Source organism: Mixophyes fleayi, chromosome 1 (genome assembly GCF_038048845.1).
Source record: "Mixophyes fleayi isolate aMixFle1 chromosome 1, aMixFle1.hap1, whole genome shotgun sequence".
NCBI classification, from domain to species: Eukaryota; Metazoa; Chordata; class Amphibia; order Anura; family Limnodynastidae; genus Mixophyes; species Mixophyes fleayi.
In genome coordinates, this window is record NC_134402.1 from 336,555,698 (window position 1) to 336,573,436 (window position 17,739).

Sequence of the window (17,739 nt, forward strand, 5' to 3'; positions counted from 1 at the left end):
CTAGTTCAAACTAAAGAATCCAAAGGTGGGGGTCATCTCTCCAGGGGGTGTGCTCCTTTGTTCCCGCCAAGACTCCAGTTACAACTAGTCTATTAGCATTTTATAGTCAGCATCATATTAAAGGTTTATTCCCTAACATCAATAACTAGAGTATGCAATGTGCGATCTCTTCGCCGAATGCACCGGACAGCTGCTGATGTAACGGGGATTAATATGATATCAGACATGACACATTTCCTTTAACCTGTTCCATATGTATCACTAATATGCATATAACTTCTAATATTACACATAAACACTAGTATATTTTGACATAAATAACTATGTGTTGCAACTACGATTAATGTGTACTATTTACAAATGTGTGTGTTTGAGCGAATGTATACAAAAGTGTAAAAGCTGTTATTGCCACGTGTTGCGGCTGGATACGCCCTTCCATGCCGTAGCGTGCTCTACGCATAATTTCAAACAAAGACAATTAAGTTTGCTCGATATTAATTGAAATGACTTTATCCAATTTGCTGACTTCGACACTATACATCCGATCCCTATGCTGATCTTCCTCATGCTCAGGCCCCGTAGCAGCCTCACCATAGTTATTTACCAGCAGTCATTTGTAGTGAGTGGATGGGTCATGTTTGGTAGATGCTTCAGGTTGCTTTTTTCCCATTATGACTATGGTGGATCAAGCAAGAATAAAGAAGATTTTATTGTCCATTTGGACTATTGACATAGCAACAAAAAAGAAAATACGATTTAATTTTTTTATTAAATTAGATTGTGAATGAGGTGTACGGTATGTTCTTTTTTAAAGTTTACTTTTGCATTTTGTTAAAGTGGCCAGTTAGGGGTACCTAATTATACTGGGATGCCTAGAGTGGTAAAGTTTCCACTCTAAGGATCCTGACTTTGTTAATTTCCCCAGGGCCCCAGCCCAGGGATTGGGAAGAGTCTCAGCTGTTTTTAGAATGGGACTGGTAGCCTCAGGGAGGGGTAATACTCTAACCAGTCCTGGGCTGGTGTTCACTATAGTAGGAGAACCTGTGGGGGTTGCCAGATTGTGGAAAGAAGTTGGTTCAGAATTAGTTGTAAGCTCAGGACTGCACTGCATGTTTAGACTGTGTACTTGGTTTCCTTGACAACCACTACTTATGTACTGGACATTCATTAGCATTGCGAGGTCGGGACTAATTGGCTGTTATGGATTGGTTCTGGGGAGTTTATTAGGCTCTCTGTGCAATTCACTCATTGCCTTTTATAGCGTTTGCTACCCTGGTGATCATGCTCTGTATTATTCTAGTCTTCTCATATTTTGACCCTGTTAGATCTACAATTTCTCTGTCTGTTGCCTGTACCAACCTCTGCTTTTTTTAAGATTTACTCTGAATGCTGCCTGTACTGACCACAGCCTGTTATAGAATGTTCTGCTGCCCACCCTGACTTCAGCTTCTTACAGTTATTCTTACATGCTATTCTTACTGACTTCAGCTTGTTACTGCTATTCTTGCATGCTATTCTTACTGACTTCAGCTTGTTACAGTTATTCTTGCATGCTATTCTTACTGACTTCAGTTTGTTACAGTTCTTCCTTCCTATTACTCACACTGACTTCGGTTCATTTAAGCCTTTGTTTTCGAGCATATCTATCTCTATGGAAAAAAGGATCTTCCTGTTATAGTGAAAATCAGCTTAGGTGTTTAGCTGTGGGGCTAGTTGAGGATTTGGGGTCGAGATGCTACTAGTTTTTAAAATAATTTATTTTTATTACACAGTGCACTGTGTATGGGAAATGTTTTGTTTAATTTAAAGTATAGGATGAGACCTGATCTCCACCAATTCTGAGTAGGTGCAGTGTTCATGTTCCTTTATGGAGGGGAATGGCAAGATATGGTAAATAACATCCCTCAAAATGCGCCCTCTCTCCTTCTTTTTCTCATTATAATAATATTGCCCCACAAAATAAAATGTTGTTACTGCATTGTTCCACATGATAAGACGCACCAGTGTGCCGCTTCAGTGGGAACGCCTTCATCCCTTCCAACTCCGCCCATCCGCTCGTGCAAACTAGCGCTCTTCTGCGAATGGGGTCATTTTTCCCCACAAATGTTTATGCCCAAACAAAAATCAAGTGCATATGTGAAAATTGAGGCACTCACTGGGTCCAAAGCTATATTAGCCCTTTGGAGCTGGCGCCTTGCCCTTCATAAATGGCCTCCTGTGTCTCTTTTCTCTTATCAGTTGTCAGTGGTTATTTCAATGCAAGTTGTATTCCTGGAATTGGAGTCTCCTACCCAAGTTTGTGTGAACTATGCCAGGGATACAAATCTTATGTGCGGGAGAAGAACCACTTCTGTGAGACCAGCAGCAATGAGCCATTTTTTGACTCTGATGGTGCCTTCAGGTATGATCTACATGTCAGATGTATTTGTTTTTTCAACTGTAATTATAATGTTCTCAGAAAACACCATGCGATTTTGTGTTACTTTAGGGCACCAATAACCTTGTTGGATTTTATTATCTAGATTTTCTTAAAGAGGGTGAAACGCAGTTGTTAGGGTAATTTTACCTCTCCTTTATCAAGTCCCTTCAGATATCAGTGAGATAAGATGCTGGTTAACCAGGAGATCAGTAATCAAGACACAGACATGCCAATGTCAAGATAGAACTGAGCTATGCTCGTTTATTAGTGGCATACATTTATACATGAAAAAGCGTTTGATCTGGTTATAGAATAGAAACACATGATTGATATTTTCCTGAGTAAATATAAATCTTCTGACAAAGCTAGTTAGTTCTCTTCATGTCACTTTTATGGGTTCCTATCAACTTGCACTGGAGCCAGTACTCCCAATATCCTCATCCATTATTCCCTGTCCTAGGGGTCTTTGAGATAGTTCAAGGCTGGAGCTGGTGATTACGCTGAATGTATTTTTAAGGCATATACCAAGATTTTTAACTCCTTCACATATCATTATTACCATTATCGTTGAGGACCTAGAAATGCTTTCACACAGTTATCCTCAAAACAAAAGGTTTTTTGGTTTGTTTTTAAAGATTTTATTTATAGATTTCGTCACAAAGAATGCAGACAATCGACATGGTCAAAAAGGTACAGTAGACAAATGGTATCAAACATTAAATGTAAAATAAGGCGACCAAATTTGATTGGTTATTTCACTCACACACACCAGTTATCTACCATGTTGACATACTATAGTTAGGGTGGCTAAACATTGCAGCTGCGCACATTTCTGGGTGCTACAGTACCTCAACATTGCAGATTTCTCCTTGCACCCCATATAGGTGTTACATTCCCATGGAGTCCCCCCACAAAGTTTTGGTGACATTCCGTAGACAATTAAATTCCCTGCCCCATAGCATGTAAAGTATATTGCTTTACGCAATATAATGCATACAAAATATCTAATTTTATTTGCACAGAACACTATAGACTCTTTAATATGTGGTTAAGTTTGATTGTAAAACCAGGCTGTGAAAAAAAACCAGGTCAGGTCTGATATTACAGCATTTACAGAATGATGCTAATTTGTTTTTTTTTGCATTGATGCAGGTGTCTTAAGAGTGGTGCAGGGGATGTTGCTTTCCTGGATCACCTGACTATAATGAGTCCAACAGGTACACCTCTATAATCCAAATATAAGTCTGTAATAACTAAGCAAAGAGTAGCCGTTCACAGCAGAATGTATGCAGAGGGACAGAGACACAAAGGGGCATATTCAATTAGCTTTCCAGTTCGCGGAAACCTGCGCAGAATTGCCAGTAATACGGTACCGCAATAACGCACATTTTCGTACGCAACCCTATGGGCTGGGTTTATCATCATCAGCAGCAGCTATTTATATAGCGCCACTAATTCTAGTACAGAGAACTCACATCAGTCTAAGTTCGCTAACACACACAGACAGACTAGTGTCTATTTGATAGCAGCCAATTAACCTACTAGTATGTTTTTGGAGTGTGGAAGGAAACCGGAGCACCCGGAGGAAACCCACGCAAACATGGGGAGAACATAAAAACTTCACACAGATAAGGCCATAGTCAGGAATTGAACTTATGATTCCAGTGCTGTGAGGCAGAAGTGCTAACCACTAAGCCACCATGCTGCCCATGGGTTACAGAAAATACCTAATAACATAAAAGTGAGTGACATATTTTATTCACAACTGATAGCAGTCTCTTGTGGATACCAAGAGATACAATTTAAGCCTAACATATGTATTTATACATTTATTTATGTTGCACCACACACTGTTTGTAGTTCTGTACATTATACAAAATACTAAGTCAAGGTGTGATGACCTATTGGGTAAAACAATGAGTAATGGGGTATACAGCTGATATATGTTTTGCGGCATTGAAGGATCTCAAGCAGTACTAGCGAGCTATCATCTCATCACTGCAGTCCATGGGAACTAATTATTATTTATTTATTTTATAAGGCGCCACAGATTCCATAGCGCCAGACAATTATACAATTACAGATGAGATATAACTAATACCGGGGGGAAAAAAATCACAAATATATTAAAACAGTACACCTAAGGAGCATAAATGCGTGTGAGTAATAAACTGTAGGGACTCAGACAAAATGTAGCAAAAGACAAATGAGTAAGACAGACAGTAGATAGACATGATTGGGAGAGAGAACCCATGAGTAGCTTGCACTGTAGAGCATTCTAGATACTGTTCCTACTATGTAAGGTAGGAGTAGTGGCGGGGTCAGCAGGACTGTGGACCCCAGGTGCTGCCTTCTTTTACATTTTACGTGCTGCCATACCTAGAACTCCTGACGATGGCGACCCCCCCCCCCACCCCACACTCAGAGTGTTGTTTCCCTGGGCAGCCACCCAATTTGACCATGCTTAGTATATATGGTGTGACGCTGATATTGTGGTCTAGCACTGAGGTACATGTACAAAGTGATACAAGAGTACATTCCAGACCTATCTAGTTCTAGGAGATATGAGCTGCTGGATTATGATATTTCCTCTTTTACTTAGATTCAGAACTGGAGCAGTTTGAACTCCTATGTCCAGATGGATCCACAGCTAGTCTGAAATCTTACAAATACTGTAATTTGGGACAGGGCCCCGGCAAAGCCATTGTCACCAGAGAACACATGCAAAGAATCACTAAGAGGTTTCTTACTTTGATTCAGGTAAATCTGTATACATACATATTTCTTACAGTAGGTATGAATATCCATATAATGTGAGTTATATAGGGAAAATGAATAAATTATCTAAAACTGGGATAACATTTGTTCCATTCTTACCTACTAAAGGAGCAACGTTTTAAAGTGACATGTAATATCAAGAGTTTGTTCTATTAAATGACATAATATATATGCTATATTTGAAAAAAAAAGTATGTTCATATTGTAACTAACATGCCTTACAAAAAGTTATTACCCCCACCAAAAATACCCCATAAGAGATCATTTACAAAGTGCAGCTGTGCAATAAATGTTGTATTATGCTTTTGTGATGTATACATAAATAACTTAGTGTCTGTGTTGTGCTTGGCAGAGTGCAAAAGTAAAAATACAAAATTTAAATGAGCAAAAAGAGGATATTAGTGAGCACACTTGGAGGTGTGCTCTTCATATGTACAGTTTTTCTAGAGTGCAACCCATCTGTATTTCTTGCACACCTATATACTCTCAAGTTACTCCAGGTTGGTACTTGGGTGCTCTGGAAATTAAATGAAAATATAAAATTGAAAACTACAGAATATAAATAAAACACTTTTTAGCCTCGGTACCCTGGTCTGCGATCTTAATGCTCCTCTTGGGAATCTGATAATAACTGCTCTTAAAAATGTCTTAAAGTACCCAGCCATGATAGAGTCAAAAGATGCCTGGATGAGTAATTAATCTGCAGGGTGATAATAGCTGCTATCTTAATAATATTCCACTTGTTGATTAGTCCTGTGCCACTGGCTCTATTATGTGGGTAGATAGAAGCAGAAATCCAAAGGTTCTCCATAGGGCTGAGGCACACCACAACATATACAAGTGGGTACCTTCATTATGGGTGTTTAGCCACTTCAAAGAAGAGGATCAGGACATGCGGACGAGGTTGCAAGATGGGGTGTTCCAGCATCCGCCACATATTCAAGGCCTGAATCAAGTCATCTGCTGCCCAGGTAAGTTCTCGCTATGACTACTGCAAAGTGCTTGGAGACTTCCAGGATGGGATGGAACCGAGGTCAGGTATACTGAGCCTGGACTGTGGCTGAAGAGATGTAATAGTCCTGAATAGGGTTCAGGTCTGCGGGAACTCCTCTGGGAGCCATGAAGTATTCCCTCTAGATCCAAATAAGTCTTTAAACAGCAATTTTAATAATGGCTTTTGATTGGCATTGCTGCTGCCTTTTAACTTTTCACACATTGAGCCACTGACAATGGTAATTTAAAGGCAGAAATCAAGACTGCATGACTGCATTCACACAGGGAAGTAGTAGCTGCTAGACTGAGGCTACTACTTCAGTCTGACCAATATTTGAGGGAAAGGTCTACCTGATATGACGAGGGTAGGGTAATGGGCTAAATATACTGCCCAATTTTAATATTAATTTAATTTATTCTGTAAATATTAAATTACTGAACTCACTATTGTGTTATTTTGCACTTCAAGCTTCTTATGACAATGTTTTCCTCCTTCTTTATGTGTTTAAAATAATTTCTTGATCAAACAATTTTATTTTTATTGCCTAGAATTTATTTGGTAAAGACGGGAAACACAAGAGCCGCCTTTCTCTCTTTACATCAGAAACTTTTGGAGGACACAATCTTCTGTTTCATGACTCTACACGGGGGCTGCAGGTTCTGACAGATGATGTTGAGGTGACTGGGATACTTGGGCTGGACTATGTGGCTCTGTTAAAGGGCTTAGGTCACGAAGGTGAGAAATAAAGGATAACAGATAACTTACTTATTCTGTTGCCTTCTCATCCCTAACACACTCTGACAAAAGCAGGATGCAATTGGGCCATCGTGGTGCCGGTGAAATCCCTGATGCACCACACTGCCTTCGGGCTTCACTCATTACTGATGGGCTGGTACCTCCCTCCACCTGTGGGCCCTCATTCCCTGCCACTGGTGCCTCCATGATGGTCACTAGAATGCTCTCTGTATTGTATGGCTCTCTGTGTTGTATATCGTTCAATAGGATGCTCTCTGTATTGTATGGCGGTCACTAGGATGCTCTCTGTAGTGTTTATAGGTCACTAATACGCTGTCTGTATTGTATATCGTTTATTAGGTTTCTCTCTATGTTGTTTGTCGGTCAATAGAATGCTCCCTGTAATGTATGGTGGTCAATTGGAAGCTCCCTGTAGTGTATGTCGCTAAGAGGCTCTTTATATTGTATATCTATAAAAAGTATAATATCTGCTTTGTCTTACTTGCAATGCATCCCTGTTATGTCTCCTTGACAATGCAATTTGTAGTCTCCCATTTATATTGACATAACTTACTCCTAACTAATTTTATTAATACCCTTTATATGTGCAGTCTCCTGTCTATGTTGATTGATACCAATATTTATGGTATAATAGCAGGATATATATATATATATATATATATATATATTATAATATAATACAATGTATCTGCAGCACTGATTCCTCCCAGGCATCCTTGTCATAGGGAGTCTTCCTAGGCTGGTGACTGCTTTCACAGTTGCACTGGAGACATCAGAGTAGAATAAACATTGTTCCATAACCACACCCACTCTTAAGACCGACGGCTCAGCACACCACCTCTGGCGGGTGACCACACCACCTCTGTGGATGTTGTGGTGCGCACACACTTTGTCATGGGCCCCTACCACTGCATTCCTCCGGTGGGCCCTTCATGCCCCATTCCGACACTGGCCTAAGAATTTGTTTACGAGTAGTGTACACTGTAAAACACAATAAGGTTATTTTAATTATTATACAATATAAATATCATATTAGACTGTTGCAGGAGGTAAAAATGTATTCTTGTATAGCTCATTTGGCAGCACACTTCAGTGGTCAGAATCCAAACAAAGATCGGGGTTGGCTGAAAACTTTACTGGTCAAAAATCCAGGCTTAGGTCAGAGCAATCTGCAAAACTTCAGTGGTTGAAAAATCCAAGCAAGGGTTAGAACAGGATCAAAGTCACGTCAGATCAGTACACAGAAAATATCGGACGTAAAGCTCTTTGCAAACTCACTGCACCTATTACAAACAGAGAAATGCCATACACCTTCAGCTAAGTAGAGGCAGACTGTCACCAGCTGGTGGAGATGGAGGTTATCTGTCGGTATTAGCGCTAATGTACAGGAAGGCACGGAGTCTAACAAACCCCTGGTTTCAGCAGAGACCCCCGCAAGGGATGCACAGGTTACAGTTCTCCAAGAAGTCATCAACGTGATAGGGGTGAACAGCAGGTAGACAGGCCGAGCTCAAACAAGGAGGGTAACGCGGTACTAAATCTAGAAACAGAGAGTGGTCAGAGAAGCCGAGTGAATTCCACAGGAGATGTATAACACCAAATTTATGTTGAGTCAAACCAGGAACACGGAGACGCTGATTGCAGGAAAGCAGGAACTCTGGAGTAGAGGTGTAAGCCTAATACTCTGGCACCCTAATGGTGCGAGAGGCTAGTTTAAATAGAGGCTGAAACCTCCAGATTGGTTGCCCCTGGTGGTCAGTGACATCACTGACAACTGAAGTAATGAGGAGAGTGTCCCCGCTGATAAGCAATGGGGGCACATCTGGCGTGCATGCACGCAGAAGAAGAGCTGGCCTGAGACTATAGTGTCCCATTGTTAAGCAATGGGACATAAATGCCTGGAAGGAGTCGGGCAGCCGCCCCTAGCAGCAGCGGCATTGCGGGGATGGCGCCTGACACAGACTTCCAATCAGCAGGTTTGTAGGCAATCCTGTGATTGCACTAGGGACGTGCCTCCAGGACATGTCTAGGCCGCTCATAAGTGTTTCTGGAAACCAAGAAGCCAGCAAAAAATGTGTGCCTGCCATGTATAACATGCTCACAGTGAATGTCGGGCGTGATGACCCTAGGGTTAGGGGTCAAGGGTTGTGTGCTTTCAAGTTTCAATGTTATAAATCAGGTCCTGACAACAAATATGGCACATATTATCTGTTCACACCTCATACTAGGCCCCCTCAGCTGCTGGGCCCCATAGCAACACCCACCCTGCTAGGTCCACCTGAGCTTAGAGTTTTTTCACATATGCATAAAAACGTGTATTTTTTAAAACTTTGCGTTGTAAAGTGATTGGTGGGTAAAAGATGGGTAAACATTTTAACCTTAGGTTTTATGCCCATCTGTTTGTGAAATGTAAATGTGTCTCTGCAAACGTTTAACACTTACTGTTCTGGCTTGAAATGTGTGCATCACCTCAATCCCATATTCTTCACGAGTATTTATAATATATGGATTTACGGTAAATATGTTTTTTTTCACATGTGAAAGGGCTTGTAGATCTTAACAATAATTAAATAAGTAACACACAAGAAAGGAATACTAGATGGATCTGTTTTGTCATCACAATCTGTTCCTATACTTCTGCTACTAGCTTTTGTGATCTGAAACATAAGTTCTGAAATGTAATAGTTTTGTAATGAACTTTTTTTTTTTTTTTTTTTAAACGAATATTTTTTTTATAGTGATCAATGGTCCTATACAACAAAACTGGTATATTTTTATAATGCTTTAGGAATCATCAGGAACAATTAGGAGTCAACTGGAACAATTTGGAATAATGTGTTGTTTTAACATATTTCTGTATTAGGTATCTCCCTGGACCAAAGTGTTATCCGCTGGTGTTGTATCAGTTCAGCTGAAATGAGGAAGTGTGAAGACTGGGCACTGCGAGTAAGGACAGATCCACTGGTCTGTGTCCAAGCAACCTCTCTATCTGGATGCATTGAGATGATCAAGGTACAGAGCTCAAAAGCAGCACTATAGTGATAATGGCATATTTCATAATTATACAGTGAGACTAAAACCAGGGTTATTTGGCTGCTATTAAATAGACCTTAGTCTCTCTCAGGGTGTGCATGTATGTTAGGGAATTTAGACTGTAATCTCCAATGGGACAGGGACTGATGTGAGTGAGTTCTCTGTACAGCGCTATGTAAATTGATGATGATATATATTTTAATGTAAGATGTATTGAGTTACACTATATTTAATGAATATGAATTCTACTGAGGTACATCTAGCCATTAATAAAAATAATTATATGGTATGATAACTGGTAAAAAAAAAAAAAAAAAGCCTAATGATAATTTTACTAGAAACAGGTTTCTTGACTTCCTGCATCGCAAATATTACATCCCTTATGCTTCCAAATAATTTGGGTCATACAGTTAAGCAGGAGGGGGTTAAACTATAGATTGTATCTCTATTGCTGTTTCCTGGAAAGGATAACTCTGTGTCCTGCCTGCTAAAATTGCAGGGAAATGATTATTTGGTTGACCATATACTAAGGGTTTGGCTGAATCCAAGTACTGGTAAAAAACCCCAAAGGATTGACGAAATCCTATGCCAATTCCTGGATCATCATCATCATCATCACCATTTATTTATATAGCGCCACTGATTCCGCAGCGCTGTACAGAGAACTCATTCACATCAGTCCCTGCCACATTGGAGTTTACAGTCTAAATTCCTTAACATACAGACAGATGGACAGACTAGGGTCAATTTTGATAGCAACCAATTAACCTACTAGTATGTTTTTGGACTGTGGGAGGAAACCGGAGCATCCGGAGGAAACCCACGCAAACACGGGGAGAACATATAAACTCCACACAGATAAGGCCATGGTTGGGAATTGAACTCATGACCTCAGTGCTGTGAGGCAGAAGTGCTAACCACTTAGCCGGATCCTCATTATATATATTTTACAACCTTTGGATGCTTTCTACTTTTGTATTCAGTAGATATATACATGCACAGTGCTTTCTAATAGGAACCTCCTGTACTTTTCACTGATAACCTCTTTAACTCAGGGTAATGAAGCGGATGCTGTGTCATTAGATGCTACTCATGCATACATTGCTGGGAGTTGTGGTCTTCAGCCAGCTGCTGTGGAGTACTGGGGTGAGTGTTATGTACTTACATACACAGCAAGGAACACCTTTCCAGTCTATTCTTATGTTAATGTTTGTAGCATCGTTCCCTTAAGGTCTAGTTATAAGTAAAAGTTGACACCATGAGCGGCGTGGTATCTAACCAAGTCATAAAAAGTTGTTTTTCTTTTGCAAGAATATGTGTGAAATTGTTGTATGACACCGTGTGGTCTATTTATGATCCTTTACATTTTTTGCATGCTAATTAATTTTTTTTATTGCAATAATAAGAAATTATCTAATGTGCCTATTCATTAAAATTGTTCAGCTCGGACCGTGGCTCCTAGAAGCCTGTCCCCAGGGCCATTGCAAGGTTTCTCGGCACCTAAGGCAAAGCTACATCCTGCTCCCCCTCCTCCACCAATATTTATTTCACAGCCCATCACACTCTTGACTTTTATCAAATTAAAATAACTCTTACCTCCTCTTGGCTGGATGTCCTGCTCTCTCCTACCTGTTCTTGCAACTTTCACTATCTATGGCTGCTGGTATCTGAAACTCAGTTGTCTAGATTCTGGAATGTTGGTGCCCTATTTGGAATAAAGGTACATCAAATTTAGAAATCCCCAACCAGACCCGGTATTAAATCAATAGCACCCACATTTAATAATTAGGCCTCTCTCCCTGCAATCAACTCCATCTATTATATTAAATAAAATTAATAGTATTCACATTTAATAAATAGCCCCCCCAGCTAGCCCCAACATAAAATTAATAGTTTTCCCATTTAATAAATAAACATATTTCCCTCCCCCGAAAAAGCATTTACATTTAATAAATGTGGAAGTCAAATAATTGTATGAAGTAAGCTAAATTGATTACTATTGTTTTACCATGCGATTGCGATTAGTACGCCATGTGTAATGACGCAATCGCACAGATTAACAACACACACATTTACATTCACACTTACACTTGTAAATAATACACATTTATTAAGGTTGCCATCCACATCTATTTATTAGTAAAAATGTATTAAAGGTTATTTATACATAGATAATATTATAGTAAATGTATTTATGGTTCAGGTCCTCTAAAAAGTTAAGAGTTTGGACTCATATTAAAGCTTATTTCACCAGCATTAACCCAGTTTCGACAGAGTAGCGAGTTATGAGCAATATAAGTTTAATACTCAAAAGTACTTTGTTTATGGGTCAGTTTAAACTGGTTATTCGGTCAGAAGACACGTAGGCAACAGGGTAAGTTGCCCCATCCTTTGTGAAAGGATCAAATGAACTGACCTATGACCGGCAGACAACTGGCACATCATTACCCCTGGATCAATGAAGACCTCTCTGAGTGTTATCTGTGTATATTCATGACATCATCACTGATTCTGTTAATTCAAACTGCATATAAGCAAGTTCCTGGGACAGTGTTAGTTTTTCTCTCTTCCTGACTACAAAGATAAACATGGAACTGGGCCCAGGGAGCGCTGGTGTAATATAGTCAGTTTATACTTTCCTGTTTATTGTTGTATATTTTATGCTTCATCGTATCTTGCTGTATATCCTGCTATATTTTGCTATTAAGTCTTTTTGTGCATTGGTTTTACAATAATCGCATTGGACAATGTTTATTGGTAGCGACAAAACGAACATTACATAAATATACCCATTTCACACAACAACATTAAATAATTCACATTCACATTTAATAAATAACCCTCCTTCTCCCCAAACTCAGCACCACATTCAATTAATAGCCCCCAAACCACCAAAGCATTAAAGGTCCCCTCACCTAACCTGATTCATTAAGGAAAGTTAAGCAAAAGTAAGCAAGTAAAGGCCCCACTATTAAATTAAATACACCATCATCACCCCACAAATAATTTAATAGCACCCACCATTAAATAATTAGCCCCCACTCACACCGCACCATTAAATGAATAGCTCACCTCTCACCCTCATTACATTAAGAGACTCCCCCCTTCCCTCACATGAACATTCTTCCAGACACACAGTAATTTAGGCAGACTGCCTCTCTTGCAGCCTGTACACATGGGACAGCACGCCTGTCATGTGATGCGCGTCCCATGTGATGCATTGTCAGTGATGAACACTCATAGGGGTGGGAGGGAGGAGGTGGACTAACATTGGGGGAGGGAAGAACGGATTGTACAATCTGCTTCTGCTTGAAGGTGGTTGGTCCCGGAGGAACGGCTAGCCACCAAGAATAATACAGTGCCTACTCTAGAGGGACTCCTGAGAGAGGGGAACCTGAGGAATATGCCTTGATGGTTACTACCATAGCTCTGAGCCCTAGACATGTGCTTAAAGCTGCCTAATGTTAGTGCTGGGCCAACCTGTCCCAGTGAATAGTCTATTTTAAAGTGGTCAGAATGACTTCCAGTTTCTTCTTTTACACTCTTTTACATGCTCACAGTACAGTTAGCGAGGAACATAAAGCCTTCCGTAGAGCGATCCATAGATCCCTCTCCTGTGATGCTCTCCCAGCTAATGCCATCTTTAGATGGTGTTAGATATTGGAGTCTAGACTTCAGTCCCCTTTGAGAATTATGGGGACTGCGGTATACTGCGATAGTTAGCCTGATGCAGGAGATACACTATATGAACAAAAGTATTTGGCCACACCTGTTAATTATTAAATTGAGGTGTTTCAATTAGACCCGTTGCCACAGGTATATAAAATCAAACACCAAGCAGTCTCCATTTGCAAACATTTGTGATACAAAATGGGTTGTTCTGAAGAGCTCAGTGATTTCAAGCGTGCCACATTTACAATAAGACGGTTCTTGAAGCTTCATCCCTGCTGGATATTCCATGGTCAATTGTAAGTGGTATTGTTAGAAAGTGAAAACGTGTTCTGTGGAGTGACTAATCACGCTTCCTTGTTTGACAGTCAGATGGGCGAGTCTGGGTTTAGCGAATGCCGGAAGAACGTTACCTGCCTGACTGCATTATGTCAACTGTGAAGTTTGGTGGAGGAGGGATAATGGTATGGGGCTGTTTTTCAGGGAGTGGGCTAGGCCCCTTATCTCTAGTGAATGGCAATCTTAATGCTTCAGCATACCAAGTCATTTTGGACAATGCTATGCTTCCAACTTTGTGGCGACAGTTTGGGGAAGGCCCTTTCCTATTCCAACATGACTGTGCCCCAGTGCACAAAGCAAGGACTACAAATACATGGTTTGATGAGTTTGGTGTGGAAGAACTTGACTGGCCCACACAGAGCCCTGATCTCAACACCATCGAACATCTTTGGAAGTAACTGGAATGGAGTTTGCAAGCTAGGCCTTCTTGTCCAGCACCTCATAAATGCTACAGAATGAATGGGCACAATTTCCCATAGAAACACTCCAACATCTTGGGGAAAGCCTTCCAAGAAGAGTGGAAGCTGTTATTGCTGCAAAAAGGGGAATAACTCCATATTAAAGTATATGTATTTGAATACAATGGGTCTGATTCATTAAGAAAAGTTAAGCAAAAGTAAGCAAGTAAGGCAAAACCATGCTGCATTGGGTGGGGGGGGAGGGATAAATTTAAAATGTGATGGCAGATTTATAATAGTTGGAGTAGGGCATGTACTAGATCAACTTTAAATTTCACTGTACAAATAAGCTGTCAAGTATGTGTGTGCTACATGAAAAAACTGACAGCATTTTCCTTATGTGCAAAATAATAAACTAATTTGCAGTGCAATACGGTTTTGGCTATAAAACGTGAGTAAGAAAACTTACTCAATGTCAGGCGCTGTCCCCGCACATCAACTCAGTGCCAGGGATGGACACCTTCTCCAACAGGGTGTATCACTTCTTCCTGTTTCCGGCAGATGCATGCGCGGGGGGGCATCCTCGTTGCTAGGCAATGGGACGCTGACTGCCGACACCAGCTGTTCTGCCAGCTATCCACTGCCCCCAATGGGAATACAGCCCTATCTATTTAAAGGTGACTCTGGCGCCGTTCTGGTCCCCTTATGCTCCAGCGTTCCTGTTTGCTCCTAACCATTCTGACTGACTCCCTGGCTCCAGACTTGTCTTTCCCTGACCTTCCTTTTGGATCTCCTTCTGGCATTTTTTCTGCCTTACTCTGTGGTACCTCGCTGCCCGCACGGCCTGAGCTCGGATTGCTTGACCTCACATATTACTTCACTGGTGGCTAATTTGGAGGACCGCGACCTGCGTGTCTCTGCAGCTAACTCCAAACTCCCTTGCGGGGGTCCTTGGCAAAGACCAGGGCACGTTAGACTCCACGCCTCCTTGCTTAGTGGTGCAAATACCAGTTAGTAGGCCTCAGTTACCTGCCAAGCCATGACATTCAATTTTTTGTTTAACTTTCCTTAATGGATCAGATCCAATGTCATAACAGTCCCTGTTACTGTAATGAACAAGAGTCTGAATACTTTTGTCCATATAATGTATCTCTGATCTCTGTATCTCTATCTCCTGCATTAGGCTTTTGTTAAACAGCCTGTTAACTTAATGTTGCCTAAACCATGCGAAAACAGACATTTTGATAAATAGGCCCCTGATTTTCTTAAGTCATATAATGGAAACAATGATTTAAGAATGGAGCATTTTCAAATAATTAAGCACGAACAAACTTGAATTTTAATGACCGTTATTCTTTCTATTTAATTATCTTTTTAAATAAAGATTAATAACAACAACAACAGTGAGAATATTTATATAATTTCTTATAAAACAATAAAGCGAAGTGCTAAAGCAAAATGTACGAGTGAATCAGTGTGGCCGTAATGGATTATAATAATGAGGTTTGAGTGATCTTGCCCATTTAAACTCCGCAGTTTGTAACATTTTACTATATTAATACCAAAAACTCTGCTACTTTCTCTAATACTGTACAACACTTACCATGCCAACCATATTTACTTTTCAAGTTAAAGATGCTGATAGGTACCTGTTAATGCATAAGTAATTTTAAAGCTTTTTGCCGTTGTCCTGGTCAAGCACTTAGGTCTGACATCTGAGTCAGTGTTCACTTTTATTCCCAAAGGTGAACGCTCTGACTGCCTGGCAGACCCACATGAGCTGCTGCACCACGTCTTGGAGACAGGTGAGATATGACAAATGAAGCAAAAATAAAACACTTCATATAAAGACACACACACAGCTATATAGAATAGTGAATAAGCCTAACTTCTATAACCAGATTTTGCTACTGTGTGCTACAAATGTACCACAGCCATTACACATTATCATAGCTGTCAATATAAGGAACTGTAGTATAATCATGTCTAGTGGTTCTGATGCTGTCTGTGGTTGTATCTAACCATTAGCAAACATAGAAAAATTTGTGTTAACCTGTACTTTTTGATCCTGAGTCATTAAGGATAGCAAAGAAAGAAAAGGAGTAACTTTGCACCTTGCTATAAAGCTATTAGGTATTTGTGTGCTACATGAAAAAGCAACCACTATTTTACTTATAATAAATAGTAAACTAATTTGCCTCCCTTGCATTGTAACATGGTTTGATAAAATGTACATCTTTTTTTCCCTTGCTCACCTTAATGACTTAGACCCTTTGGGGCATATTCAATTAGGATTCGCGGCCGCGATTACACGTGGAAGCACGGGTCTTAGCGATGTTGCGGTACTGTTATAACACTTAACAAGCGCAGCCACGAATCCTAATTGAATATGCCTCTTTATGTTTTAAGAACACAAACTCTTTATACGTTTACATATTTTTGTTTGTTTGAAGAAACAGATAAAGCAGTTTCCGTAGTCCGACAGGTTGCAGAACTTTGCTATTACCACCTGGTACAATTTATATAGCTTTCACATGAAATAAAGGATGGGAGGGGAATTTTTTTCCAACCTGAACTCTATTGGTGGTACCTCCTTTAGCTGACCAACCCTACTAGATATGCATCTATTGATGTGATCAAATGTATTGACCATTGGGATCTATACCACTGTCCTACAACCCAGTGACTGTTATGATCCAGTGGCCAAGGCCCCTTTAGGCCAGTGACATTATCATTCTCATGGGAAACACTATCCTTTCATCAGGCTGGACACCTAGAGACCAGACCTGGAGCTGAACATGAACATGAACACAATTTTATAGAGAGTGGAACTGAGGACAGCAGGAGTTTTACCAGCCATTTATTATCCATCTGTAGTAGCAGAGCATCATCACATCGGGAATGGCATGAGACCAGACTCACAGTTTTGTGTGTAATTTATATAATGAATAATGTAAAAGTATACAACCTTAACTGCTCCCAGGAGCTTGGTGCTACATGAAATGTCCTTAAGTTGAACAAACTTCTATTTAATTGAGACATTTAAGAATGTACTGTGTATTGTTTATTTGCTAGTATTATTTAGGTATATGTGGGTGGGTGTATTCTGTCACCACCTTCCTTTTATTTCCTTGCCTTCAATTATTATAACGTTTTAGATAGTTTGTTGTTTCACCTTTGCTGAATTTGTAATGAACGTTTTATGTAATACAAATGGAGATTATGTTTTCAGTCTTCACACATTTAGGCTTAGCCAAGTTTCTAGGAAAAAATACCAGCAATAGCAAAATTGCCATAAAATTATAATGGCTTAGAGTTCAGTAAATTGGCAAATGGGTGTTCACAAATGTTTG

General features: G+C 40.1%; 1 protein-coding gene across 4 annotated transcripts in view; it reads left to right on the forward strand.

Moving 5' to 3' along the window:
* LOC142160428 (serotransferrin-like) overlaps positions 1-17,739 on the forward strand; it is a 41,945-nt gene that overhangs the window by 14,792 nt on the left and 9,414 nt on the right. For all 4 annotated transcript variants that reach the window (XM_075215323.1, XM_075215336.1, XM_075215329.1 and 1 more), the window contains 7 exons: positions 2,239-2,401; positions 3,572-3,636; positions 5,022-5,179; positions 6,740-6,926; positions 9,811-9,959; positions 11,036-11,126; positions 16,132-16,191. In XM_075215323.1, the coding sequence (XP_075071424.1) occupies positions 2,239-2,401; positions 3,572-3,636; positions 5,022-5,179; positions 6,740-6,926; positions 9,811-9,959; positions 11,036-11,126; positions 16,132-16,191 (873 nt within the window). The remainder of the gene's footprint in view (positions 1-2,238; positions 2,402-3,571; positions 3,637-5,021; positions 5,180-6,739; positions 6,927-9,810; positions 9,960-11,035; positions 11,127-16,131; positions 16,192-17,739) is intronic.